The sequence below is a fragment of the Acanthopagrus latus genome, chromosome 11 (genome assembly GCF_904848185.1).
Source record: "Acanthopagrus latus isolate v.2019 chromosome 11, fAcaLat1.1, whole genome shotgun sequence".
Classification (NCBI taxonomy): domain Eukaryota; kingdom Metazoa; phylum Chordata; class Actinopteri; order Spariformes; family Sparidae; genus Acanthopagrus; species Acanthopagrus latus.
In genome coordinates, this window is record NC_051049.1 from 5,975,036 (window position 1) to 6,002,697 (window position 27,662).

Consider the following 27,662-nt stretch of genomic DNA (forward strand, 5'->3'; position numbering starts at 1 on the left):
ATATTTGACTTTTTTTTTTCTGATGTTGAGAACTCCCAGAGCTCGAGTGGGAACGTGTAGGTGGACAGAGCAATTACGATACTGTCAGCAAAGTACAGCCGATTTTTTTCTCTTTCTCACGAGGGGTGGAAATCAAAATGACCCCCTAGAAAAAAATCGTTATATAAAAAAGGTACCATTTGTGTAGAGTTTCTACACTGAAACTAACGGCTTCGTCAGTGGGCCGTTAATAAGAACTTTTGGGTTGCCATGTTGTGAGAATTGTGTTCGCTGCTCTTTAGCGTGACACTTTTGCTTTTTAAGCTCTTTGTCTGACAAACCACCGACTGATCCTTGACTTTTCTGAAGAAAACAAAATGCAGGGTATGTGTGCTTGGTCCCCTTTTCAATGTACACAACCTTCTAAGTGGAGGGCAGCGGAGAGGGCATCGTCTGTGGATCTGTTGGTTCTGAAAGGATCCGAAACGGCAGGAATGTTATCTTTGATGTGATACTGACATATAAGTTGATGTAGCAAAACCATAAGCAGTGAAGAGTTGTTTGTTCACACATCCGACACTGACGTGTGTCGTCCTGATGAATATTATCTTAAAAATTAACAGCATGTGATTTATGGCACAATTCAAAGATCAAAAAAATGAACTATAATTTTCCTCTGAAGTACTTTTCCATGAGGTCCAGCGGTACGAGCATGACTTCAGCTCACTACAGCCACGTTAAATGTACATTCGGATGTGTGCGTTTCAAACTAGAGAGGTTTTTTTTCCCCCAACCTAGCAATCGAATAGTGGTTCTTATTAAAGGATACGTTCACTCAAAACGTTAGTCATCATCCACTCACCCCACATGCTGATGGGAAATGGGGTGAAGTTTTTCCAAGTCACCAGAAGCATCAACATCTCAAACTAATATGAAAAGAAATTATTTACACCATTTTAAAGCTGAAATCTTCACTGTAGCTTCTGAGCTAAAAGTGTTAGCGTGCATTCCATCTGAGGAGGATGCAGAAGCTCAGCTGAGTGTGTAAATAACGACTTTTCTAACCAATTTGGGATCTCTGGGCTTCCAGAGACACAGATTATGCCATTATGGATTATGGAGCCATTATGTTGTTTTCTTTTTCAGGTCTTCATCTACGTCAGTTGTTCTGCTGTTGTGTAGGAGAATGCTGTTTCCTGAGAAGCAACACAGATGTTTTGTGGGTTAGAATCAAAACTTTCCCCAACTTTCCATCAGCATGAGGAGATGTCTGAATTTTCCTCCTTACATGGACTTATTATATCCTTCAATGGTGTCAAAGTTAATATAATAAATAAAGCATTAGTTAATGATATCTAATCTAATGGTATCTAGAAAGAATTAAAAACTCAGAGGGAGCCAATTGAAAACAAGAAACATCACAACTTTTATTGTTCATGTTTCATCATCTCTGTCTGAACGTTCTAAACCATTAAAGTTAATGACGTATAAGTTGTCGGGCTGTACAATAAATACAGGTGATGGTTTGAACTGGACGAGCTGAGAACATGTCGTCCAGTCCACTCATGAGCATTTACACGATTAAACATTTTCTACACTGAATACGGTTAACCACACTAAAATCACAGAGTTTACATGTCATCATTGTGTACACAGTACAATAGATAGTATACAGTGTTAAGTTAAAAATCTACATTTGTTTCATTTAATCATTTCTCTCAAATTTAATTTGATGCCGTTTTTGTTTTTCAAATTCATCCGTGAGGCGTTGAGATTTGGCCAGCTGACACAAATATTATTAGACATTATAAAATCCCTTTCACTGGGTGGTTCATTTAACATATCAACATGAGTAGGTAAACCGTGGGTGAAATGTTTTCCTACAATCAGCTGATCAGTGTCCTAAGTGTGTCTAAAAGCAAATTAGTGTGATACATAGTTAGAAACACATACACCACTTACACCGTAGACTCAGACAGTAGCACCATTTACAGCGATATGGAATGAGACTTTTGTTTCCAGTAAAGACACATTTCCTTCCCTTGGATTGACTCTTTGTTGAGGACAAAAAGGTTCAAGTTTTTGACAAAGCTTTTAAAAGTCATCAGGGTGAACCAAGAAATAATGCGTCATTCTCAGATTGTCGGATGTTGGGTTCAACGTTTTGGTCAAAGCTCCTGTTTTTTGTTTGTTTTGTTTTTTTCTCTGGTCCCTGCACTTTAGTCGAATACCTCTTTCCATAATATGGCTGCTGGGTTTTCATACAGTGCCTGTAATCTGACCTGGTCAGTCGGATTACGTTTCACATTACAGAGAGCTGAACGCTCGTCTCTTTGGCTCCGCGCAGCAGCTCAGGATCACATGTTCCAGCCCAGTCCGATGTGGGTGGCCAGCAGGTAGCACATGCCGATCATACACGTCATTATCATCATGGGGAATCCTAACCTGCAAGGAACCAACACATTCATGTTGTTAACATTTATTTCACACTGACAAAGTACCTACTGTAACTCATGCTGCGAACAGTCTAGAACAAACAAGTGGAGCAGCCCTCGATGTTGACTCAATTATCTGTCAGCAGCAGCAGACCTGACATTTATTTATAAACAGGTGTCCATGTTGTCTTTTTCAAGAGCTAATTTTCTCCTCTGACATCAAGAGACGAGAGGCAAATTATGATGAGTGGGAAATAAATGGTCATTTCAGAGAAAGTGTGTTCACGTGCTGCACCTTGACGATGCCTCATTTCTCTAATTAGATGCTTAAACTAAACTGTCTTTTCTAATAACGTCTTCCCATTCATAATTTCCCACTTAAACTTTGACTAATACATTTCAACTGTTTTTCTTTGTGTGACGGTCAAATTACTCATAGCTGAAAACCTTTTTCGCCAAACAAAGCTGATTCTTGTTCTGACGTGCGACACTTTGCTGAACCCCACAGCAGAACTCTCTCTTTTCACAGGGCGGTCGGAGCCGCACAGCCCTGATGGAGCCGGTACAAATTCAGTGTCTGGTTCGAGCACACCTCAGCCCGCAGGTGACGGTTTTGCCTTCCTGCTCGCTATGTGCAGCTCTGAGACAGGCCCAGCGAGACGTTAACTCGGGCCTGCATATTATTTGCCAAATTAAATCACATCATGGTCGACGGAGGAGTCTAAAAAGCCTTCAAGTGCGCACAACTAATGGACTAGTCTAAAGCTGGGCACCTGCGACAGGCCAGCCAGAGCTTCTCTCACTGCAATGTCTGAAATGTAGGTGGCTTCACGGCAAAGTGCCACAAAAGTAGCTGTAAGTAAAACTGTACTAAACAGATCATATGTCAGACCGTTTCCCCAGCAGTGTTTCGTTCCTCAGCTAGTATCACACAATCCCAACGCGTCCTCAGCTGACTCCTGCAGATGGTTTGTCATTTGGATGTCTACCATGTCCTATATGGACACATGGCTTGCCCCCGGCCTCTGACACAGATCAGCTTCAGAGGAAAACAAGGGAACAGAAAAATATGTGTGTATTCTGCAGGACAGCGATTTAATGAAAGAAATCATTAAAGTAGAGCGCCCCCACTGAAAAATTAAGAGCAGCCGTATCGTTAAAATGTCATTTAGAGCAGATGTTGCTCACTAGTGTGAATGTCGATGATGGTCTCACTGAATAAGTCGGGACTAAAAAAAGCAGAAAACAAAAGTCACGCTGCAAACACCTCACACTGATGGTGGCATACATAAATATAAGCACCATGTTTAGATGCAAAAATGTTTGTATAATTGGCAAAATTACAGAGCAGACCAATGGACTGTGTGTCCCAAGTTCCTCACAGGTCTGATCAAAGGTGTCAGAGTTGCAGACATTAAATGTGGTAACATTTTGGACTTTAATTAAAGATCCCCTCTGAGGCCAATTAAAGCTGTATTGCATGAGTTCCTCATTTGAGAGATTTCTGACAGATGGGAAAAGTTAGATGTTTGGAAGACTTCATATCTCACAGAAAAAACAGCTTTAAATGCTGTGACCTAGTTAACCAGTAATCACTGTTATCCGCTGTTGGATTATAACAAATATCGACACCAGAAGTGGAAAACAAAACAACAGAAGAGTTTAATAAAAGCTGTTCCACACACATTACAGATAATAGGAGCTGTTGGCCTGAAGTGTGTGCTCTCTCTTATATAAAGGTCCTCTGAATCAGAAGCCGTTCCAAAGCCCTATTTTAAGATGACCTTTCAGAATGTGCAATACATCGAGTCTTTGGGTGGAAGAAGTGCAGAGGACCTTAAATAAAATGTGTAAATCTATATGTGTGTCTGATAACCGTGTGCCAGTGTATTACTCTTTATTGCTACAACTATTTCTTCATTCGGATGACTACAATTATGCAGTTTCCATCTAATATGCATGCGGAAATGTCAAATTAGTACTTGAACTAAGGATTAATGAGGCTAGTCATGCACTTAAGCTCATTAATAATGATTTCAATAAAGCATGGTGGTGCATTTTAATTGTAACAGAGTCAAACTGTCTGAGTAGCCAAGTGAACCGAGTTATAGAGGTCAGGGTGATTATCATCATTATTTACACATCAAAGGGTAAAAGTGGCTGAATAATGAGGGGAATCCCACACACACACAAAAAAAAGAAGTTTAATAAAAATAAAAAGGAATAGTAGAAATAAAAGTGTCAGCCGGCTAAATATGCCACGATCTGTCGATTACAATCTGTCTCCAAGAACTCGACCTTTCACTTCCTGTGTTTTAATAGGCCGGTCCCGTCCATCAGGTAAATGAGCCGGCAGGAACAATTGTTACCTCACCATTTGTAATTAACTCCAAAATTTCCAATTTCTGGTAATTCTAGTAATAAATCACGCTGTGCTGTTTGAAACAGTGACATATTGATTCCTCTCCCACGGTCCGGTCCTCCTGCAGTCTCAACATGCTCCCCTGTGGTGAGCTCATCATTGCAGTCGTCTCCGCTGCTATGTCGATGATGTCCTGTTCTACTAATCCACTAAATCTGTCATCACTGCAACTCAGTCCACCCTGACCGACTTCCCTAACTCAACATGAATGTGACAAATCTGCCCCACTTCACATCTGTAACCTCTCAGTAATCTTCAAGAGAGACCTTTTGTTTGAACCTTCACTCGCTGCTATTAAAGGTTCAGTAAAGCCAAAATCTCAGTCTTCCTCTACACACCTCCATGCTGATGGAGAGTCGTTAAGTTTTGCAGTCCACGAAAAATGAGGTGAGTTTATTGTGTGTGTTTATTGTAAAACACCGAAATGATGGGGAAAAAATTAGGGAAATGCTCCTAACAGCTCACCAGAGTTATCCAAGTCTCAGGATCCCAAACTGACTTGAAAAGACATTATTAACAAACTTGTGCACCAACCTCTGTGAAGATCCAGTAACATTTTTGTGGCCCACGAAACTTCAGAATAGAGAATGACTGGATTCAATTCAAACTTCCACTTCACTTTCTTCATGTTCTTCTTCAGCTTCACACACCTGCTACTAACTGCTGTCAGAGACAGATTTTATCAGCTAGCTAAAAAGCTCAATGAAGTCATTGTCTCCAGATGACTTGTTCTCAAGCAAGAATCCTGTGACACAGTCTTGATTATGCACATAGTATCGTGCTAAAAGACTGACATAAAAGTGACACAAAAAAAAATCAAGATCAAGCTAATCTTGGATGATCCATGTAGAAGACATGAAAATAAACAGACAGCATGGATGTTAATTGCCATGTAGATGTGGATCCATCACACCAACATCATTCAAACAATATTTTCCTCTTACAATCATGTCACAATAATAAAAAGTCTTCAGGATGTACACTAACCAACGTGTTTGGCTTAATTATGTAATGCTATCTCAGATGACAAGTTTGGCTTGCTGGAGGTTAAAATGTCCTGAATCCGGTAGAGCAGGACGGAGTGGCAAACGTTAGCCTGCACTTTGATCGTATCTGGGCCCTGCTCCCACAGAGCGAGGCAATAACACTCAACAAGCACATTAACAGGTGTTTCCTCAGCATAACATTTAACTGCCATCACAACAAGGTGCCATCAAAGGGTTACCATCAAAATAATCCAAAGAATAAAAGAGACTCGTCTACTTTTAAAACCAAAAATTGTCGTCCAGCCGTGTGAGAAGCTGCGCCGCACACAGACTCTTAAAACTTCATTCCAAGTGGTGCCACTGAAAAGGAAAATTTCAAGCCACTTAACCACACCATTGACCCTCAAGCTGAAGAATCATTGCTCTGAAACGCTCAGTGGCATGTATATTGATCTGTAAAAGGAGAATACAGGCAACTCAGTACTGTGCTGTTCATCTATGTTCCTTTCCCAGTTTAATGTCTTGGTATTTGAATTATATTCCAGTTACTCATCATATAAAACTGGAAGTATGGTTTTATGCCTTGAGGGCCTTTAAATTACCAATTAACATGAGCCGACTGTGATATTATCTTTGTGGAATGAATGTCCACTTAAGATGGATGGACTGAGGAATCTCTAAATTCTTATCATAATCAGACAAGCTGAGGTCACCTCCACACCAGTGAATCTCTTTCTGCTTTCACAGGCACAGCATGAGGGGACGGGGGCCAGATGAAATTACGAGGAACGAGGTTCACCTTGTCTCGAAATTCCCATCGTACCTCGTGGTCACACACACGTTGATTTAATTGCATATGATGGAAAACTCTTTGAAAGTCCTGATGCAATCTCACAGACTTTCTTTAGATAAACCCTGAGCCAACACGCTTGTCTGACTGTGGCGGCTGTATACATTACACAGGACTGTGCCGCTTCCTGGACAATTCACTGAGCGGTATGCCTTTCAAAATGCAGAGCTCAAGGTGCAGGTACTACATAAAATATAAAGGCTTTTTTTGTCGTTAATCTTTTTACCCTGGTTACGGTGCATGTTATTTACTTTCAAATGAAGGCAGCACACCTGCAGTGTCTAGTGCAAGGGGACCAGTGTACCCAGCACTGGTCTTCTTTGCAGCTGCAGAGAGCTGCATGAATTGGATTAATAATTCTGTCAGGTTGTGCGACAAAGTGAGGTCACAGAAGGTGTGGAGAAACTGAATAATGGTCCCTAGCTGTCAAACTCAGCTCACGGTGTTTAATGTTATTTGAATTGGAGCCTGTTTGTTTACTGTGCTTGGTGGTCAGCGCACAGCGAACGGTGGCCCAGGAGCTCCACCAAGGCAAAATCAAAGACTGAGACTCATTTTTCAATCGTCCTCGTCCTCTAAGGCTCCTAAAAAAAACAACAGAAATAACTCCTCTCAAACATCATTTATGACCCGCCTGTATTTCCTCTAGCCAACAACAGTGCAAGGTTGAGACTGAAAATGTGGCAACCAGGTTACATCACGGTTTGAATTTCTCTCCTCTGCTCGTGATCTGCCATACAGTAGATTTATGAAGAGCTGTAGGTCTGTGTGTCTGTTTGACTGAGGGCAGAGCCGAGCGCACACAGGCAGAGCAGGAAGGCAAACAGCAGACAGGACGAAGCGTGCACCTCAGCTGCATTCACACTAAATCCAGAGAGCTGTACAGAAGAATGAACGTGATTATTTTTGCTTTTGAATGTGACCATACTGAAACAATCAGATCACATTTTATTTAGCCGATTCCCTGCTTTGTTCTCGCTTGCACTCTCTTGTTGAAACCTATTTTCTGTCTCACCTGGAAACTTCACATATTGTACTTTTAACTCTACATTTGACATGTTTTGCTACTGGTTGCTTTGCAGATTGAGATATTAGATAATAACATTTGAGAGGCTTTTGTTAACGTTAGCCTAAATTCCAATATCTTCATGTTTTGTTTATCATACTGTCATTTTATTTTGTTTCATTCTGTGTCCTCGATGGATTTTACCTGACTGTTACTGCGTATGTGTTGTCGTCCCTTAGTTTGCTTTTTCCCCTGAAGACCGTTTTTGTTGCGAAAGTTGCTGTAAAACCGAAGTTGATTATGATACTCAGAATTATGCTCTTCTTCTTCTTCCATCACTGATCAAACATCACGGTGAATATGCCCATCAAGGCACTTAACTGCAGTAGCTACTTTTCTTAGACTGAGCCTGCATCCACTAACAATGGCTCATACCCTGCCCAGCTGTACCATACAGTACATATATAGTCTGTGCTTTTTCCCAGCTCCCTGACTTAATGGTTTGAGAAGAGGAGGATGATCAGAGCCTGGAGGCATGAGGGAAGCAACAGGGACCATACCAACTAACTGATGAGCTATTCAGGGCCGCTCATTTTCCTTTATGATGGTCTATCAGAAAGGCATCAATATCCCCCCTGGACTCATCTGGGCCCCGAATGTAACCACCTGACACAACTAGTCAGTCCCAGCTGCCTGGAGTCACAGACAGACTTCTCTCCCCCTTACCTGTCTCTCTGAACAGCTGTGACCCCTTGCCACAGACAGCCAATTACAGGCAGTGCTTCAGCCCGAGAGCGATGCTTCTATCCAATAACTGTAAACACAGCCACAGTGTGAGAGAAGTGGAGCTGACAGGCTGCAACTGTTCTTATCCATTTCAATGAAACCTCATGCAGATGGACAACCCTGAATCTTTTCAGTGCAGTAACAACTTGTCAGCATACGGCACCAGAGCTAACCGTGAGGACATTTTCACATTTTTGCTGAAACTTTAAAAAGGCAGCTGAGAAGGAAACAAGACACTGAAAATGAGGAGGCAACAGTTTTCCAACACCAGTCAATCCATCTCACCAGTATATCAAGTCTGAACAAACCGTAACACTTTCCCATCACAGTTTCTGCACGGCCAAGGTCGCATCCATGTGAGGCTTATTGAACTGTCATAGAAAGATATCCTCAAGTTTGAGAAGCTGGAAGATTTGTCGCTTATCCGAATTAACAGAAAAGTTTAGGGACCATCAAGCCTTTTACAAAGAAGGGGGGGATTAATGTGTGAACCACATGTCTTGCATCTAATCTTATATTTTTTGAGATATTTAAGTGTGGACCATCCATAAAAACACACTGATAGCATGGCTAAAAATAAATAAATAAATAATGCAAGCAGCTCACAGAAAAGGTAAACGTACAGAGGCAGGCAGAACTGCACCATGTGATTCTTTGAAATACATTAGGTGATGAAAGTCTACACAGGGTTGGCCCAGCCACAGACAAAGAATGACTGTGTTTCATGTTAATCCCACCTGCAGACATATGAGGTTTAAATGTAATCTCTTAGATTACAGAAACAAATCCCACATGGAATGTTCTCGCCTCTCATTTCATCGTTACGTACAGAAAACTTCGTAGTCCCACGGATCTAATGACGGGATATTTCCAAGTGATTGCACATTAAGTCTAATCAGACTCACATTCATCCGTCTTTCAACATCACTGACCACTTCCACTACTCCAACGAGAGAATAATTGCAAAGTGGGGCTCTCTGTTACGTCACTGGGGTAAAAAAAAAATATTAGTGAGCAGGTGGCAACTTTGGCGGCAGCCTACTTACCATCCTGCTTCAGATATAATGACATTTTTTTCACTTTTCACTGTTTTTTTTTTTTTATTTTATTTTAACCACACGAGTTCTCCAATCAAGCTCTCTATGAGTGTTTCACTAAGTATCAATTCAGTCAGAAGCACATATGTCTGAATGTTTGTTGCTTTTTTTGTTTCTCCTGATTAGTCATTGTTCTGTAGACTATGGAGCACATTTCTCTACAGTTTCAGCTTCTCCATTCTCGCTTTTGTAAACATTTCTCAGTGCCCTCACAGCGTCACTGGAGAGGACACAAACTGAAATCACTGCCTAGACCAGATGACATTAATTCATGTCTGCCAGGTTGTTTTTCCTGGAGTTATTTTACAGACAGTAAAACTACACCTGCTGCGGTAACCCTCCAAAAAAAACCAGGACTCTGAATTCCACCAGACCGATCAGAATGTGATTCATGACACTCTTGGCTTCTATCTAAATGTTTTCAGGCAACTCAATCTCGCAGCATATGATGGACATTAACATGTAAGTAGCCCTTTAGGCAGCACAGCCTATGGTACAGGAAGTCACAGTGATGCACGAGTCTGACTGATTACCTCAAGAGACAAACCATAAAGAAAGCAACTTTGGGGAGCAAGATTTTTAAAAACGTTATTGATCTGTTATGTTCAGTAGCGTTAAAGGATAAGAGGGCTTACCTGAAGAACTCCATGAACGAGAAGCCGTAGCCGTGCTGTTCAGCGATGCCGGCGCACACAACATTGGCCGATGCTCCTATCAATGTGCCATTCCCTGAACAGACAGGAAAACAACGTTAAAGCAGCGACGAGGACCCTTCTCTGTGTTTTTTCATCGTAGCAGTGGCTCTTGTGGGCAATATGAGCACAACCACTCAGTGTCCAAATATGTTGATCTGGCTCACCTGTGCATTTGTTTTGGAAGCAAGTGAACGAAAGAAACAACATTTTTACTACTATTTTTAGATGAATAAAGGCATTTTTATAGTTGTGAGTTTAAATGAATGTTTTGTTTATCTCTGTGTAAGTTTGTTCCAGCTCCAACAGTAAAACTCAGCTGGGTTACGTGATATCCGTGTTACCTGACGATGGGGGCGTTGTGGCACGAATGAAATGGAAGGGAGGAGATCGAATGTCACATTTAGTGGCAGGATGTTATCAATAACGCCTTTAAACAAAAGCTGTTTGCAGGATTCATGGAGACGGTGCCGTAACACCAGACAACAGAGCAGCTACGTTTCCTCAAGCTGTCAGACTAAATTCATCTTCAGAGGTCCACCATGAAAATTAGTTTTAGACATGTTCAACCTGGGTAAATTTAAATCTGACCCACTTCCTGGAATTAAGAATAACTATAATCAGGGCCCCCAACACAGGGTCAGTTGTGCCAGTTATGAGAATGCTATGGAGATCATCTTGTTCTGGACATGAGTAAGACAATCGGCAGCTCAGACTAAATAACGACGATGGTCTTTGGTGCTTATGTAGGTGATATAGAGGCATATAGGTTTCATAATCAGTTCCTTGTAGTTATTTTAAGAAGAAATTATCAAACGAAATCAAACTCAGTCTGAGTTTAATGTAAAATAAAAAACGACAGTTATGCAGAGCTTATTCAGCTGAGTATTTAACATTCTCATACTGTTAAAGTAATAATAGTCATCATCTTTCACTTTTCACTCAGCCTTAATTCGGGTGAAAGTTTTTACCACTTTTTAATCTGCTGTTGCAACATTTTGAAAGTCAGGCTGTGTTTCCATCCTGCCTTTCAGTGCTGCTCACAGCTCAAAGGGTGTCAGTGTGGGGATGGCGCTGGGCGGCAGCGACATCATACTGCCGATCGATGTGGACCTGTCACAGTGCAGTTGATTAAACTGAAACACTATGACAGCCCTCTAAGTCTCTCTCCCTTTGTGTCCTTCCCAGCCCAACAGAGCCACAGTGTGCTGACGGGCCGGCCGCTGGCGTGTGGTAGAGCCTGAATGAGGCGAGTTTACCGGGCCTTGGGCTGCTCCCACAAAAAAAGCACAGCCTGACCTCCCCGGGGAGTGACACCGCTGTACAAAGTGTGGCTGTCACATGGAGCATGAGATGTCTCCTTCTGGCAGGAGCCATCAATAAAGATCCACACCTTTCAACAAGGATAAACTACGAAGTCCCCAGTGACTGTAAGGTAGATGGGTTTTAAGCCCCAAACCTAGCAGTCTCATACTCTGTTTATACTTGATTACACGACGAGGATAGAAATAGAGGCTTACCACCAAGACAGGCTCCCATGGCCAAGGCGAAGATGAGGGGTTTGATTGGCAGGTTCACATCTGCATCCTGACTCAGGTTGATGAGAACTGGAATCTGTGAGCAGAGAGATGGATTGGACATCACTGATGATAAACACTGCTGTCAGACTGCTGTCTCAACCCTTCTGCCACAATTAAATATAAATACTGTTTTTAACATTGTTGCGGTAGAATCTGGTGGCTAAAACATCAAATTCCCAAATGTTTCAACATTAGCAACCTCTAAATACATCAATGATGGATTAAATATATTCTGAGGACTTTCCCCAGATTCAAGCCTCTCCTCTGAATACATGTCTTCAAATTAACCATTAAATTCTTCATGTGAAGAACATTTAATTTGGTTCTTGATTGCATAACCTAACCTAACAATGTTGGCATATCACTCTCATAAGAGACATGCGTTACTGACCAAACACTCTATACCAGTGATTACTGGTGGAATATTGCACTATTTAATACTTATTTTAATAATAAAATAAAGCTAACTGCAGCTTTAAAAAGAGCCTCTAAATTGTTTCATTCATAAAAAGTGTTCTGGTCTCTCAGCTTCAGTCTATTGTGACAATCTTCTTCTTTTGTTATCAGCTGTGCACTGAAATGAAAACTGACGCAGTTTGAAATCCTGTTTTACAGGTAGAGCAAATTTGCACGGAACCTGAAAATATGGAAAAACAACCAGAGACAAAGGACATTTTCTAAAACTCCCTGATACACCAGTTGACTAATCAAAAATCTGGCAGTTTAACTCCAGCAAAGCAACATCTCATTCTGTCAGTGGGATAATATCTTTTCTCCTTTTTCCTCACTGTCATTTTAATTGAGCACACTGGCGCCGCTCTGAAACACTGATCTCTGTACAATCTATTAATTTTCAGCAAAACAGACAGCTGACAATGGAAGTGGTGATCTGGCAGAAAGTGGCTGCATAATTCATGAGTGCCTGAGAGAATCTCTCTGTACCCCTCTATATTTAAAGATAACAGTTATATCATATGGGAAGTCAGATGAAGTACCGTTTTGTAGGTAAAAGTACAGACACCATTTAACTTTGCATGAGTCAATGATCCTACATTTTTGGTCTGAAAATATTACTGAAAGTCCTGGCTGGCTTTTGAAGATACAGATAATACAGCTGTGACTCTGGGACGCTGTGTGAAAACAGACAGTGGACATTTTTGTAGATATTTGCTTATGTTGAACTTGATGCCAGCAACAGGTTTCTTTAAAAATGACAGCTGTTACTTCACCTTTTTGGAACTGTACAGATGTGCGACTCATTCTTTACTACTTTGCGTACGAACGTGGCTCATTTTAACTGTGTATTTCTGTGTGTGTTTTTTCCTCCAACGGATATACTGAAGTGTGCAATTAAAGCATCACGCCGAAGCCTCTTACCATGGTGGCAGTGAAGGGAATGTTGTCAATGAGAGACGAGGCCAGAGCCGAGACCCACATCACCAAGATAATGGCTATAGCCAAGCGCTGGTCCTCTGGCACCGCCTGAGAGGGGAGATAATGAGAGCGACAGATAAATGCTACTTTCATTGCCACTCAGATGCACACGCCCACCCTCCCCTTCTCAGCCCATCACTGATTTAAATCAAACACACCAATTATGTTCGTTTCTTGACACTTTGACACTGAACCTCTAATCAGGGAGAAGCCTGAGAGGACGGTGCTGTTTGAATGTGACACATGATCACAGGTGGTGGTGAGTTTTATTTCGGAAGCTCTGCTGTACACACACACACACACACACACACACACACACACACACACACATTGAGGCCAGTTCTCCACGTGACAAGCGTGATGTCGTCTGAACCCTCTTGATAGTTATCTCTTAGGTATGCATGGCCAGGTTAAAGGAGGCAATATCTGCTGCTTTCACCTGTCCTCTCCGTGTATCAGGAGAGAAAGGCCACGCAATTCCTCTTCAGCAGCTCGTCCTTTGTTTGGGGAGGCTGAGCGGGTCAGAAACCATGAGCAGCACACCACCTGTCACGTGTGATTATTAGACTTACAGAGGCCCGCAGTCTAAACACAAGCTGACGTATCTATTACTGGTACAATTCTCTGCTCAGAGTCAGCTCGCTCGCATGATGCACACTGGCTAGAATATGGGTGAAAATTACCTCGGGCGCCTTCAGCTGCTGACAGGAATCAGATGTAAACACAATAATTGAATTCAGATATGCATGAAATGCAATATCATGTCACCTGTGCCCAATTATCAATTATACCAGTGTCACGGAGCCCTGAGAGATAATTTTAGGCTGAGAATCAAAAGGGAAAAACTCACTTTTATAAGCAGCGCTGTCTGTTCTCCGATATAGTCGATAAGCTGCAGCTGGGCTAAAGCCTGAAAAATGAAGAGAAGAAGATTTAATATGGGGGGAAAAAAATGTGAAGAGAATCGTTTGTAGGTGGGATTCAACCTAGAGAAGAAAAGCAATTTGGTTTTTATTAAGTAGACAAACACATATCTATTCTTGTTATCGTTATTGACCCTGGTGGTTGTTCCTTATGGGCACTGGTCTCTGACACTGTAAATGCCTTTAACACACGTCTATACAGAAGACTCAGCAGAGGGACCAACAAAGCAGATTTTGCTCTGACGTTATGTTTTTCACTTCATCCTGTCACAGGGAGTCTCATGGGTAAAAGAAACAGATGATTACTTTTTAGATTGTTAGCTGACTGACCAGTTTACTGTCGACAGATCTGAGAGCTCATCCTGTTTTCAATCAGTAGCTTGTATAGATGATTGTCAGAGACGGGCCCAACTGAAGCTACATTTATCCCAGTTATAACTACCTTGTGGGCCAAATAGAAGATCCAAGTAAAAGTCGTTGTTTGGCATATTTGGCTTCCACTATTTTACCCCAATAGCATACATACGGTTTGCAGACATTGGAGCGAGTAATGCTGGAAAGACGTAGATTTGGGAGTGTTTGCTAATCGGGCGAGACGGTGTCCAGATGCCACCATCTTCCCAATTAGCAAACGCTCCCCATGCTACATCTTTCCAGCTTCACTTTTTAGTTGTCAGGCCGACATCTGCAAGACGTTTGTGTCCTACCCGGGTACAATGGGGGCTGTAATCTCTGGAACATACACAAATGGGCTTTCAGTGATTTAAAAAAACAAAACAAACTATATTTGTTCATTAAATACCTCCATCAAAACGAAGAGGGCAGCAAAGAACAGTAACGTGGCCCACTCCACCCGGTGCAAGATGATCTCAAAATCCTGGATGTCGGCTAGAACCAAGAGCCAAAGTGCACCAAGGATAGCAATCCAACCTGAAAGAGAACAAAACACATGGAGATACTTAGAGGACTTTTAAACTATGTATATTTAAGTGCTACTGCTGCTGAGACGAGGGATCTCTCTTTAGAAAAGAAATTATAGAAGACATTTGCCAAGTGTTGTGCAGGGAGATGATTAGCTGTTGACCAACCAGAGGAGAGCTCAGAGCTAAATTTTAACTTCTGGGATAAAAACGTGAATTTATCTTCACTCCTGTTTATCAACCTGACTGCAGCTGTGATCTGCGTAACCCACCTGCTCTGACAGGTGTTTATATTCTGTAATCTTTGCTGCCCAATACGTAAGTTTGTGATCAGCACTGGCTAAAAAAAATGTATGTATGTAAAATTCAACATTGTTGATCTGCTGTAATGTGATAACCATAGACCATATAATGAAGTAGGACCTGTTTGAATCAAAGAAAAAGCATTTGTACTGTCTCCAGTGAAGAGTTCATTGGCACTAAAAATGTCGTTTCAACACATTGTAGTCAAGAGGACAATATTTGGCACCGACAAGTGTTTTGAAAACAGGGGAAGAGTGTGCATCCACTTGGAGAAAATTTGATTAAAACAGGTGAGCAGCAGTAATTGCCTTGGCCGAGGCCCTTGGGGAAGTAATTGCACGACTGATGAGAATTACTGTGGAAAGAAGAGCAACAGAAGGACACAAAAAGACGAGTGGCAGAGATTGAAGACAGGGAAGAGAAGGATAAGATTATTGAGACTGAAAGATCTCAAAAAATATCAAAATACCAATATCTACATAATGTTGCTTTAATATGCCTATAGAAGATAAAAAAGAAAACTGCCTGAATCAAAAAAAACAGAACTACAACTCATCTCTGTTTTACAGTTTTCTGAGGGAACTCTGTGAGTTGACATATGACAAAATGTGTCCGCTGAGTTCAGAGGAGCGATGCGAACAGTCGGTCAACAGGGTTAGAAGACATTTCTGCACTTGATCTTTATTAGAGGAAAAGTGACATTTCTGTCTCATACAGATGATGTCTGTTGAAGGTCCTTATGGATAAAATGTCACAAGGCCAACTCTTATACCTAAGCTAACTAATCTACCTGTCACAGTGTCGCTTTAGTGTGGCAATGACAGCAAAATGAAAAAAAGAGAAGATCTTTTATTTAAATGTACTTATTCTGATGCATGTGTCACCTAGAAAAAAACATGTTTTAGAGATCTTCTTTAGGTGAATAGGATCTTTACATCAGAAGCTTGTGAATCCTTTTGTCAACAACATTGAAATAATGAATGACAGAAATATATTTCAACATGAAACATTAGATACAGAAGTATCTTGCTGGCTGTAACACATAACAAGAGGCAGGAGAGGTAGGACAAGCAAACCAGACAAATGTTTGGGTTCCTCAGAATCAGTTAGGAAAAGTGACACTCATATTGGCACGTTATGCAATGACAACTATAAATACTCTTAAACCTAAAAATTAGTGTTTTCTACACTACGGCAATGTTGAAGTAGTAGTAGTTATTAATTTTGATTTGGTTTGAATGTATTTTATATTCCAAAATTCTACTTATGTGACACTGGAAATAAAAAAAAGGTTTTTTACATTTCTTGTTCATTATTCAAACATAATTATGATAATCTCTGGTTGCAGCGTCCTCAACAGACTTGAAACACCACTGTAGATATCTGTGATCCACTGACCACTGCAAAGATTCAATGATTCTTTCATTGAGCTATTACAAAAGACACAGACAAGAATATGACACTTCTGATTCTCTCACTGTTGATGTTTTTCCGAGGCTTCATTACAAGAGCAAGCAGCAGATAACAAACCTAAAGAGCTCTCCAATTAAAAGGAGCTTTTAGGCGAGTCGGAGCAGTTTCTGATCGACTCATCCGTCATACCCAAAACAAGAGTGTTTGAGAGCGGAAATGTGCTGTGAAAAATGTCTCATCACAGTTTTCCATGAGGAACACAGCAAAGTAAATGAGCACAAGGCCAAAGCCAAAAGATAAAGAGATTTGTGCTGTGACTCAACATCTTGTACATTTGTTAGCGTGTGTTTAGATAAATGACTGTGATGTTTCAGGCATCGTTTTTTGCTTTGCCAAAGGCTTGACTAAAGACTCTTTACTCCTCTTTCTACAATCTCCTGACTGCCACAGAGGGATCAATAAAGTTTCATCTAAACCGCAGCTGTAACTCACATAACCGCAGACGCATTAGAGGGATCAAATGACCAGACAATGATTAGACTGAATTTAAATCTTACCGTGTGAAGATAATGAAATTTTAATGAGGCTCAATTTTTAAAAACACGTGTGGATGAATAGACTGTGCCCGCCATGATAGTCAAACCCTGAATGTGACCCGCATGCATTAATGAGAGCCGTGTTTGCACAGACGCCTTTCCCACCACGGGGACACAAAACACGCTGCTGTGGGGTCATTCCCATTTAATAAATGTCACTGAGAGGTAACCCGAGCAGCGCCTGTAATTAACTGAGCATGTTTGGTGACTGAGTGGCCTCGGCAGCGAGGGAAGCAATGACAGTGTGTGTATGAGGACAGCCATCTTCATTTAGGGACAGCGCCGGCATTAATGAGATGCTGTTAAGGTCATTTACCGAGCACATGTCAGAGACATCACAGTCAGAAGTGCCAGACGAGACAAGATGTAACCCTCAACCTCAGCCCTCACATCCTGATATACTAACATGTCTGAAATATACAAGCAAGCAGATTCAGAGCTTTGTTTGCATCAGCTGATCAGCTGACTGGTAGCAACCAATCACAACTATACAGGTGTATTTAATGCAGTATGTTTATGACCTGACAGTCTCATGCTAACAGCAAACCTACGAAAGCTTCTTGTTAATAGGATTTGTCACTGGATACTGATGGACCACTGATATCATTCACACATTAGAACCATTAGAAATTGCTTGGATTAGTTTCTACAACCACATTTTGTAAACATGTTATCGAGGGTCATGGCCTTTGACCTTAAAACCGAACAACAGTGGTCCATAACCAACTTTTTATGGTCCTTGGGCAGCAATGCTTACATATTATTATCTTTCTTTAAAGTTGAAATGGTGCACTCGTTAGCTAAAAGCTGCCTAATTACTGCCAATACGGAGCGCTTTAGAAAATATTTTAAGTTCTTATGTCTCTGTTCATCTGATGAATACAAGTAGCAATCCAACTTTTTCATAAAAAACAAAACAAAGCTAAAACAACTGAGCCTAAAAGATTAACTTGCAGCCAGAAAACCAAAACAATAAGCTGAGAGATTTTAAAACAAGAGCCCGGCAGATGTATCAGATATTGGTCACAGATCACAGATGTGTTTGTTATTGACTGAGTTGTGCCGTCATGAATTTTTTGTGCTGTAAATAGATAATATCCTGCCTCCATATGTACACATCTTTGTTACAAGTGTTCGATAACCACATTTTGAGGGATCGCTGCATCACTAAACTGTGCGTTTAATGTATGAAATCTATGTTTATAATATCATGATAAAAAACATCCATTTCAAATTCCAGTCACGGTGGGGCTCCATTTTAAAACACTTACTTCCTGGTTAGTATTCTACCCGAATTATTTATGATCTTGTCATGTTTACACTGTTTATGGTGTGTGTGTGTCTGTGTGTGTGTGTGTAGGCGCGCATAATACCATTTCCAAGAAAAACAGACTTTAGTTTTACCAGAAAACATTATTCTTCACCACAGGTTTGAAATTGCGGTGCATGAATAGATGTAATGCGACGGGTCTAAATGCAGCTCAGTATCCATGTAATTTGTCGGTTGCATTTTCTAGTCAGCCCCTTATTTCAGCTCTTTTCAAATGTGAGTCTGGCGGAAGCTGTGTTTCATAATTACATGACAGAACCTACGACCAGCCGGTGGGGCCTCTGAAAACAGCGCAGTAATGAGATGGTGCTGCGCTCACCCAGGTCGAGATGAATGCTGGGAACGAAGGAGTTGACAAAGAACATGAAGATCACCACGGCAAGGACGGACACACACTTCACCAAGAGGACCTTGTCAGTTATTCTGTGCTGTGGAAGAGAAGAAATATATTCTTTTATCAAGCGGCTGATGGCGTTTGTTGTCTTAAGTGAACTTTCACAGACTAGGCCAACTTCATTACTGAGATAGCATCAATGTGCTGCAGTCACAGTGGGCGAGGAATCTGTCTGAGGTGAAGTATGAAAGCCTACCTTCTTTTGCAATTCTTGGATGTTTTGCTCCCAGTTCTTATCTTCTTGAGAAATTTGTCTGTCAAAAACATAAACAGTTTAATCTCATATTAGTTTCATTTTTCTGTGTGTCTGTTTACCGCAATAAACATTTAATCAGAGATTTATCACTCTCTTAAAGGAGACATATTATGCTCATTTTCAGGTTCATGATTTTATTTTGGGTCACGACTAGAACAGGTTTATAAAAAACACATCAGGTTTCGTCCTCTGTTGTTTTAGCTCCTGTCTCTCTAAGCTCCACCCCCCTAAATACCCAGTCTGCTCTGATTGGTCAGCTCACGCATGCATGAGCCAGTCCTACTAAAAACAACAACAACAGAGCAGCTGTGCTAAATCAATTTGTATGTGCCAAACTTGCAGCTAGGCATAAATAACTGATGTCACAAAGCCACAGAATTAAAGGCAGGACTACTGACGAGGTGTTTGAGGAGCAGTGTTTTCTGTGGGAGAGAAGAGCTTCTGTGACCTTTAAAACCTTCTGAACATTTCTACATGCAAAAGAACATAAATAAAACACTCAAGCGAAGGAAAACATAGAAAAAGCATAATAGGTCTCTTTTAACAGCTTTAAAATACTAGTGAAATTATGGAAAATGGTTTCTCTAATAGCTGCGTAGGGGTGTATGTGTGTGTTGTGTGTGTTGTGGATGATACTTGTGTTTTTCCTAGTCCTCGAGATTGTATTTGCTATAATTGCTATGTCCGTCTGGAAAACATCTTGGTCGAGAGGAAAAAAAAAAAAAAGATCTATTTTTGGACTTCATTGTGTTCCTTTGTGTTTCCTTCCTCAATGATTTTCAACAAAAAAAGCAAATAAAGTGCTCAGAACAACAACCCAAATTATCTGAAATTTATCTGAAACGATAAATGTCTCCTCACTCATTCTTACAAATTATGCCATAATAATGTCTCATCACATGTTTTTCTGTGGAAAGTGATAAAAGCATTCTTAGCGTTGACAGATGTATGTTGTGTTTTCAGTGCTTTTCTTTTGAACCTCTGGAAGGTTTTCATCATCTTGCGGAGCAGACTTTCCAGGTTGAGGACTTTTTGCATCAGGAGGCATTTCACAGCCGTCTCCTCTCGGCTTGCGGGGTTGATGCGCTGGGCCGTCTGCCTCCAAACCAGGATCTCGTGCTTGAGTTCTGTCAGAGCGGGACAAACAGGGCAGGAGAGAGGAATCGCCTGTTTAGTGTACGTAAAACAACACGGACCGGCACAGTCACTACAGCAGCGGAGCTCAGTAGCAGCTTGTAGCGTGATAATAGTGCAGGATTTGGTTGGAGGCTGGCTGAGAGGATACAAAGATGTTTTCGGTCAACACACTGTGAGCCCCCATAGAGGGACTAATGCAGCCAGGCGATGGGCAAATTGACCGGCTCGGGAACAGCCAGGGATGCAGCCTGAGGGAGCTGGACGCCTGTGTAGATATCAGTGGGTGCCATCTTTTTTCAGGAAGGTTGCTAGGTGACCTTAATAGGATCTAACTGGTAGAGGAAGAAGAAAATACATTTCTGTAAGCAAATCTTCACAGCTGCGGGTTGTGGCCGGGGCTTCTGAGCTGATTTAGCCACAAGCTCTCCTCAGTGGGTCAGGTTGGCGGGAGAAACGGAAACTCCACAGGGTCGGGCTTACAGATGGGCTATCAGGCCTGTACTGAACAGTCGGCAGTGGCAGCGATCGGCTTCTTTCGGTCTGCCTCCGGCTCAGTGTGACAGCGCCTAACAGTCGGACTTCCTCACTCCTTAAACGGAGCTCGGTGGCGACGACTAGGGAGCCTGGTGGTCTGTGTTTTAATGATCCCCTGCCGAGCTTCTCTCAGAGGGGGGAAACTGCAGCGTTGTGGGTAAACGCTGATAAGAGGTGACTGTGTTTCTGGAAGAATTGCAAACAATTTCACACAAATATCTCTGTTTTTATTAGTTTGCCCATTATCTCCATCCCCAGGGTCTCACACACAAAGATCTACAGCAGCAGTGAGTACATTTTTTTTTAGGATGGAGGACACAGTTACTATCCAAACACCCTGTGGTTTCTACTTTTATTAAATGATCTCGCTCTACTTGTGGACAATGTGATGTCCTGAGGGATGGCCGAGTAATTGTTTCTTTTGTTAATGGAGAGTTAAGGGAAATGCATAAAAGAGCTGTGGTGTTACAGATGAGCTCAATATTTTATACAAAAGGCACAAAAACAAAATTGAAAACAAGATGAGGTCCTGACTGCTTTCAGGTGACGGAAGTCTTTTCTTTACTGCCAGTCAGTTTAAACCTGACATGGGTGAGTCATCAGATGAGCAGCTGAAAGAGGCAACAGGTTAAAGTGTTCCACCTCAGTAAATTATGCTGAACTAATTATCATGAGTGCTTTAATTAAACTCATTTTTAACCACATTTACTCAGGACCAGAGCTGGGCTTTAAATCCTAAAAGTAGCTTGTTATAAATTTAGTCTCTTCCAGTGATAATTGGTTCTCTTCTTGTTCCTGCAGTTTAAAAGTTCATATGTTAACTTACATACATACATACATCTACAGAGCTGTCTGTGCAGGTTCCTTAAAAACATTTTTCTGATAGTGAATCAATAACTTCACAGTGTTTGTTGGGTCCAGGGTGTCAGACACAAAAGTAAAACGCTTGTTGGAATCATGTGGCTTCCGTGTTTCATCAGCAACCAAGAGACTTAGTAGGTGACAGTTTGGGGAAGAAAATATAAAAATGTCAAAGTTTAAAATACTGTGGAACTCACCTGAGACAGAGGTGGGAAACATCTTCAATTCAGAGTGCATCAAAGATCATGTGTGGGAGTTAGAGCGCTGAGGCCATAATCCCGAGTTAATTAAGTTTCTATAAGGTCACTCCATCGCCTGAGAAGGTGAGCAGCTATATGGAGGTAGTATGTGCACTGATGTTCTTCATAATAATAAACCCAAAGCCATCATAATTCATTTTAGGCTGTGAGTCATCCAGAGCAATCCTACGATTTACATTTCAGCCCAATAACATGATAACCCGTCTGAAAGTCATCACTCATTACTTTCAAAATCATTGTCTGCAGAGTAAATGGTTCGGGAGAAGAGCTGATAAAAAAAAAAATAATAATCTTTACTCACCAACTATTTCAATGGACTCCTTGTTGTAGAGCTTTTTGTTCCAGTAGAGCATCCGCAGGAAGGGGAACGAGGTGAAGAGCACCAGACATATTCCGAGAAACATGTAGCCTGTGAAACTGGCAAAATCAATCCCCTGGAAGACAAATTATAATAAAATGTCTTAGACTTGTGAGAGAAGCTTATGCAGTGATGATCTGAGAGAGTACCTAGTGAGAATAACATTCAGCTCAACTGTTTTATATCTGTAAAAGCTCTCTTTGTAAAAGAGTAGGTTCTTTGATAGATGTATACAAAAGGTATTTTATCAAGTGGCATTTTAGGCAATACAAGTTTGGATGTCAGAGCAGCAAATGGAAATGAATAAGTTGATTATAGCACAAAACAAAACGGGCTGAGATAAGCGCGTCATTAAAGGGTTACCAACAATAAATCACCGATAAATCCATCCAAATGTTTACAGATCTTGAGGAGTGCCACTGCATGTGGGAAAAAAAAAGTAGTACAGAGCCTTAAGTGGCTCTGGAGGAAGTTTACTGTAATCTAATGAATTACCTCCAGTGATGTCACTCCGTGGCTGGTTGCATTGTGGGTAATGTCAGCACCAGATTATGAGGAAGACAAACGAATGGGTGGAAAAAAAAAAAGTGGTATCTCTGGTTCGGCTCCATCAATTTGTTTTTTAAAACTGTCCATAACACAACCAGTGGACTGGACAAAACATGTTGTTATCTACATTACCCACAATGCAACTTACCCACGGATTGACATCACTCGAGGAAATTGATCAGATTACATGCAGCTTCCTCCGGAGCCACAAAAGGCTTTATACTGGGGTTTTTTCCCCCACATATGCTTGTAGTACTTCACAACATTCACACACTTTCATCATCAGGGCTGACTTTCATGGTTTTTCCATGTCCATCAAGTTCTAGTTTGGCATGAAGTTCATCTTACTTCCTGCATTATTAGGAAATGGGCAAAGGCAAATGGAAGAGTCTTTCCCAAAGAACACCATTTTATCAGACACAGAAATGTGTCCATGCATGACAACATCTATATAACAAACCATTTCTATAAAACACAAAATCTCTATATGAATGATTTATACTGTCTCAATTTCTGAAAAAGGAATGGTGATGAAACTGGTTAACAGTGACCTCTACAGGATTTTGCGATTTCAGGGTGTAGCAAAAAGCCCGACATGAAGGAGCAGAGGAGGGGTGACACGACGAGACAGTCAGCAGGATAAACCAGCACACGACAAAGACGAACATATCCTCACATACAGACTGAAAGATATTAAGTATCTCATCAAGTCTGAGTGTAAAGCATATCGTGGCAAGTGTGAAGCAGCTCCTCAAGAGACGCCTCCCCAAAGACTAGTGTGACCCTCTGGGCAGCCTCGGGGCTTTGGGATAGCTGCTCAGACAAACCTACTGTAGTATAAATCATTCCAATCGTTTGGCAGCGAGAGACGAGAGAGCAGATCACTGAAGAACTTAAATGCTGTCTGTGTGTTTCCTGCTGTAATGTATCTCTGTTTGCAGCCGTACACCCTGAGCTGGTGTGTCCATATTTCAGAGCCAGTGTCAACGACTCCTCTGATGGGCTGGAGGAGATCCACTTGGCAAGGAGACTCACCGATGTCCCTCAATAAAATCGTACAAAACAGCAGGTAGAGATTGTGAATGCGCCATGCTACCTTGCTCTATTACAAATCAAACACAAGGGCACTCTGATGAGGGACAGAATCGCCTAAACACACTTCACAGCTGTGCCATTCTTTCTATCTCTGGATTTCTCCCGAAAATCCCCTCGACACAAACAAGCAAGCATGCAAACAAACAAACAAACAGGCGGGCGAACCATGCATGTAGACACAAGCTGTCCTTATCAGAGGCCAGACATGACTGAATGAGCGCGCTGCCGCTGTGTCCCTGCGGTTCTGTCACCTGGGAAACGGAGCCAAGACAAACCGGACAGCCAGCCTGGTGGGATTCTGGTGCGGGGGGGGGGCTTCTGTACACCGAAAGGAGACCACATACTGCTGCACCCGCAAAGGCTAAAATGTCACGCGCAGTAAACAGATGCCACATCACGCAGCCAGCAAATGTCATGTCTTCTAGTGATGTAACATTACGGCCCTCTGAGTATAAAAACAGTGAAGGTTATGAGAAGAGCCTACAAGTCATTGCCCTTTTCAGACAGCGACAGGCTGCTCTGATTAACACTTTAATGCTCCTACTGCTGTTTACTGGCATACAAATACAGAACGGCACGTCTGTGAATGGTTCTCCAAAACTATCATGTCGTGATAGAGACCAACAAGGACGGAGTGTACAGTGAAGCCATTTCTATTTTTGTCCCAATGTCAGAAGGTAATAAGGACAACAAATAGACTATTTAAATACAGACATTGCTGTGCTGCGGGACCTGACTTCCAATCGGGAGAGTACATTTTTAATTAATTTGATTTGCACTCTGACACCAACATCGTTTCTGCAATTCTTACTTAAAAAAGAAGAAGTTAGAAATTAATTAAGGAGCATTTTTTTAAAAAGCTAAGTAAAGCCGATGTCATGGCCCAGTCTTCTTCTGAGGGGGTCATCATCACACTCACATGCAGTTTTTTTCCTCACAGGAATAGATAAAGTGTTTCTGATTCTGGTTCTAACTGAGGGGGATGAAACTCAAGCTTTTAAAGAGAATTATATTTATTCTGAAATATGAAAAACTTGTTTTTGGCACCAACTGGTCAAATTCAAGATCAGGTAACGCTCCTTGGGAGGGTCGATGGTCAGTGTTTTGGGAGGCTCATTTGTTTTTGTTCTGTTATGTAAGACAGTTTTTCCTGTTCTTTGGTCTACTGCATGCTAAACTGGATATACATGTTGAGGATCCTGTGCTCCGTGATAAGAAATATCTGAAATACTTACTTTTTGTTTTTGTTTTTTTAAAAAGCCAAAAGTTAAAGGGCTAAAATAATAAAGTCAAAATTCAACATGATGTACAGTGCGTCACCCACCACAGGAAAAGAGCTGGACGTTCAGTTACATGACTTCACGCATTATTGCATCAGGCCTGACACTGTCTCCTTCACAAGTTTAATCAGACATTAATCCCGGAGAAAGGTCTCCAGTGTGCTGCAGCGTACCACTTAAGAGAAGACTGGAGCCACACCGATATGAGCTGTGGCTGAGGTGAGAGTGAGAGGGGAAGCACTACAGAGGGTTTTCCACACAGGCGTCAGAAATAATTACATCTGCTAGAAGAGGGAACTCTTGGAGCAGCTGTGTCACTTCTAATGACTGTTTGACGTAGTAATATTCCAAAAAAGCATGAATAAGGAAACACAAATTTAAGTCAAATCTTGTAAATGTTTGTCTGCTACAGCGACAGAATGCAACACCGGTCACTGTTACAGTTTCTTTCTCCGCTGTTTTGACATTTTTTAATTCCCATGATTTATGACGGCGGCAGTAAAAAAGTATGAATTGGTTTCACTGCCTCTACATTCATTTATCACCGGCCCATCAACATAAATAAGGGTCATGTATAAATACATAGAGAGGCCGAGCAGAGCAGAGATAACATGTGTACAAGCCAGCAAACACAGATGATTAAATTCACCCACCATTCATCGCCATGAAATACTTGAAGTGTCTGAATGTAGCCAACAAAATAAATGTGCATGGACTGTAAAGTCTGAATATTTTAAAAGGCACTTTATACATTTAAATTATCTTATATGTGTCGGGTACAGATTGTTACAACACTCAACTACAGTAAATTCAAAGCTGTTGTTGAACCATTTGGAGCACAAACATGGTTTTCTTATCCATGTTTTTGACGTTTAATTGGCTACATGATGTGTCAGTCATTCAGTGGCTGGTGTGTAAGTGGCTCAGGAGGGAGGGGAGAGAACAGAGAGTTGGTCTCCTGTCCAGCTATTACTCACTGGCTGTTGTAGGCTGCAGGGTGGGCATAGACGCTCATATGTAGTCAAATGAGGTGTCAAACAAACGGTCAGAGGTCGGTGGCCATCACAGAAACAATCTTATGACTGAATAATGATGTCATGGTGATAAAAGTACACACAATGTATATACTGAACATTTGTAAATAAGAGAAAACAGAGGGAGTTGCATGAAGTTCATAAAAGCTTGTTTGTTTGTTGACTGAACCTGCCTGATGTGGTCGTATCCTCAAAGACTCACATCAACAATCTCTAACAGTGTCGCCCTGACATTTGAGTCCTCTTTATTGCCTCCTGTCAAATGAAAGTCTGGAGTGAAGATCCAAAGCAGTGAGCTCAGAGCAGCTAAATGCTATATTACATATAACATATTTAACGGGACTGGCAGCATCACAATCCTTTTCACATTACAGAGAGTCAGTTCATTTAATGTTAATATCAAAAAGAGGCTTAACGGAGCTTCTTAGTGGTGCTGTTGTCCCTTTCTGTCGTGGCAGAGTTGTTTGAAATTGTAGCTGTCAGCTCCATTTTCTACATGTGCATTTATTACTGCCGTTACAGCCATGCCCCTTTCCTGATTACCCAAACACCTTGTCATGTGACGGGATCTCCAAAACAGCTCTGCACTCATTATAGAGAAGTGCCAACCACACTGCCAAAGCTGTTCGTTCATACATACATACATACATACATACATACATACATACATACATACATACATACACATATATGTATACTTGTGTATATACTTTGTATACTTTGTATTTGTATTTTGTGTTTTCAGTCTGTCACAGTGTCTTTGTGATATATTTGTTTAGTTTTTATGGTACAGATTGTTTACTGCCTAGAGGGCAATCGTAAATAAGAAGACAATAACTTGTGAGGAATGAGGAAGAGTCTTAATAATTCATCTTTTCATCTCGGCCTCAGTGACGTTTCCAGATTCTCCTAATGACACTCAAATGTAATCTACAGAGGCCATGAATCAAACTTACATTGCTGCACCGATTAAAAAAACAACTGACCTCTAGAACAGTTGATCATCAACCAAAAAAAAAGATAAATAAAAGGGCAAGAAGTGACGTGAATCCATTTGACCTGTAAGTACTGCACAGTTTTCCACTAAGCATCTGGTTTCAAGTGTTGAACTACACCGAGCTGATCTGTGACATATCTGTGTATATGTGCATA

The 27,662-nt window shown here is 41.3% G+C and overlaps 1 protein-coding gene across 1 annotated transcript in view; it reads right to left on the reverse strand.

Moving 5' to 3' along the window:
- Window positions 1–1,381: 1,381 nt before the first annotated feature.
- Window positions 1,382–27,662, reverse strand: part of oca2 (oculocutaneous albinism II) — a 41,373-nt gene continuing 15,092 nt past the window's right edge. Inside the window, exons 14-23 of the mRNA XM_037115831.1 lie at window positions 22,496–22,628; window positions 20,382–20,529; window positions 19,343–19,400; window positions 19,072–19,180; window positions 14,993–15,120; window positions 14,118–14,177; window positions 13,211–13,315; window positions 11,774–11,867; window positions 10,197–10,290; window positions 1,382–2,424 (exon numbers count right to left, since the gene is read on the reverse strand). Of these exons, the coding sequence (XP_036971726.1) occupies window positions 2,337–2,424; window positions 10,197–10,290; window positions 11,774–11,867; window positions 13,211–13,315; window positions 14,118–14,177; window positions 14,993–15,120; window positions 19,072–19,180; window positions 19,343–19,400; window positions 20,382–20,529; window positions 22,496–22,628 (1,017 nt within the window). The 3' untranslated portion in view covers window positions 1,382–2,336. The remainder of the gene's footprint in view (window positions 2,425–10,196; window positions 10,291–11,773; window positions 11,868–13,210; window positions 13,316–14,117; window positions 14,178–14,992; window positions 15,121–19,071; window positions 19,181–19,342; window positions 19,401–20,381; window positions 20,530–22,495; window positions 22,629–27,662) is intronic.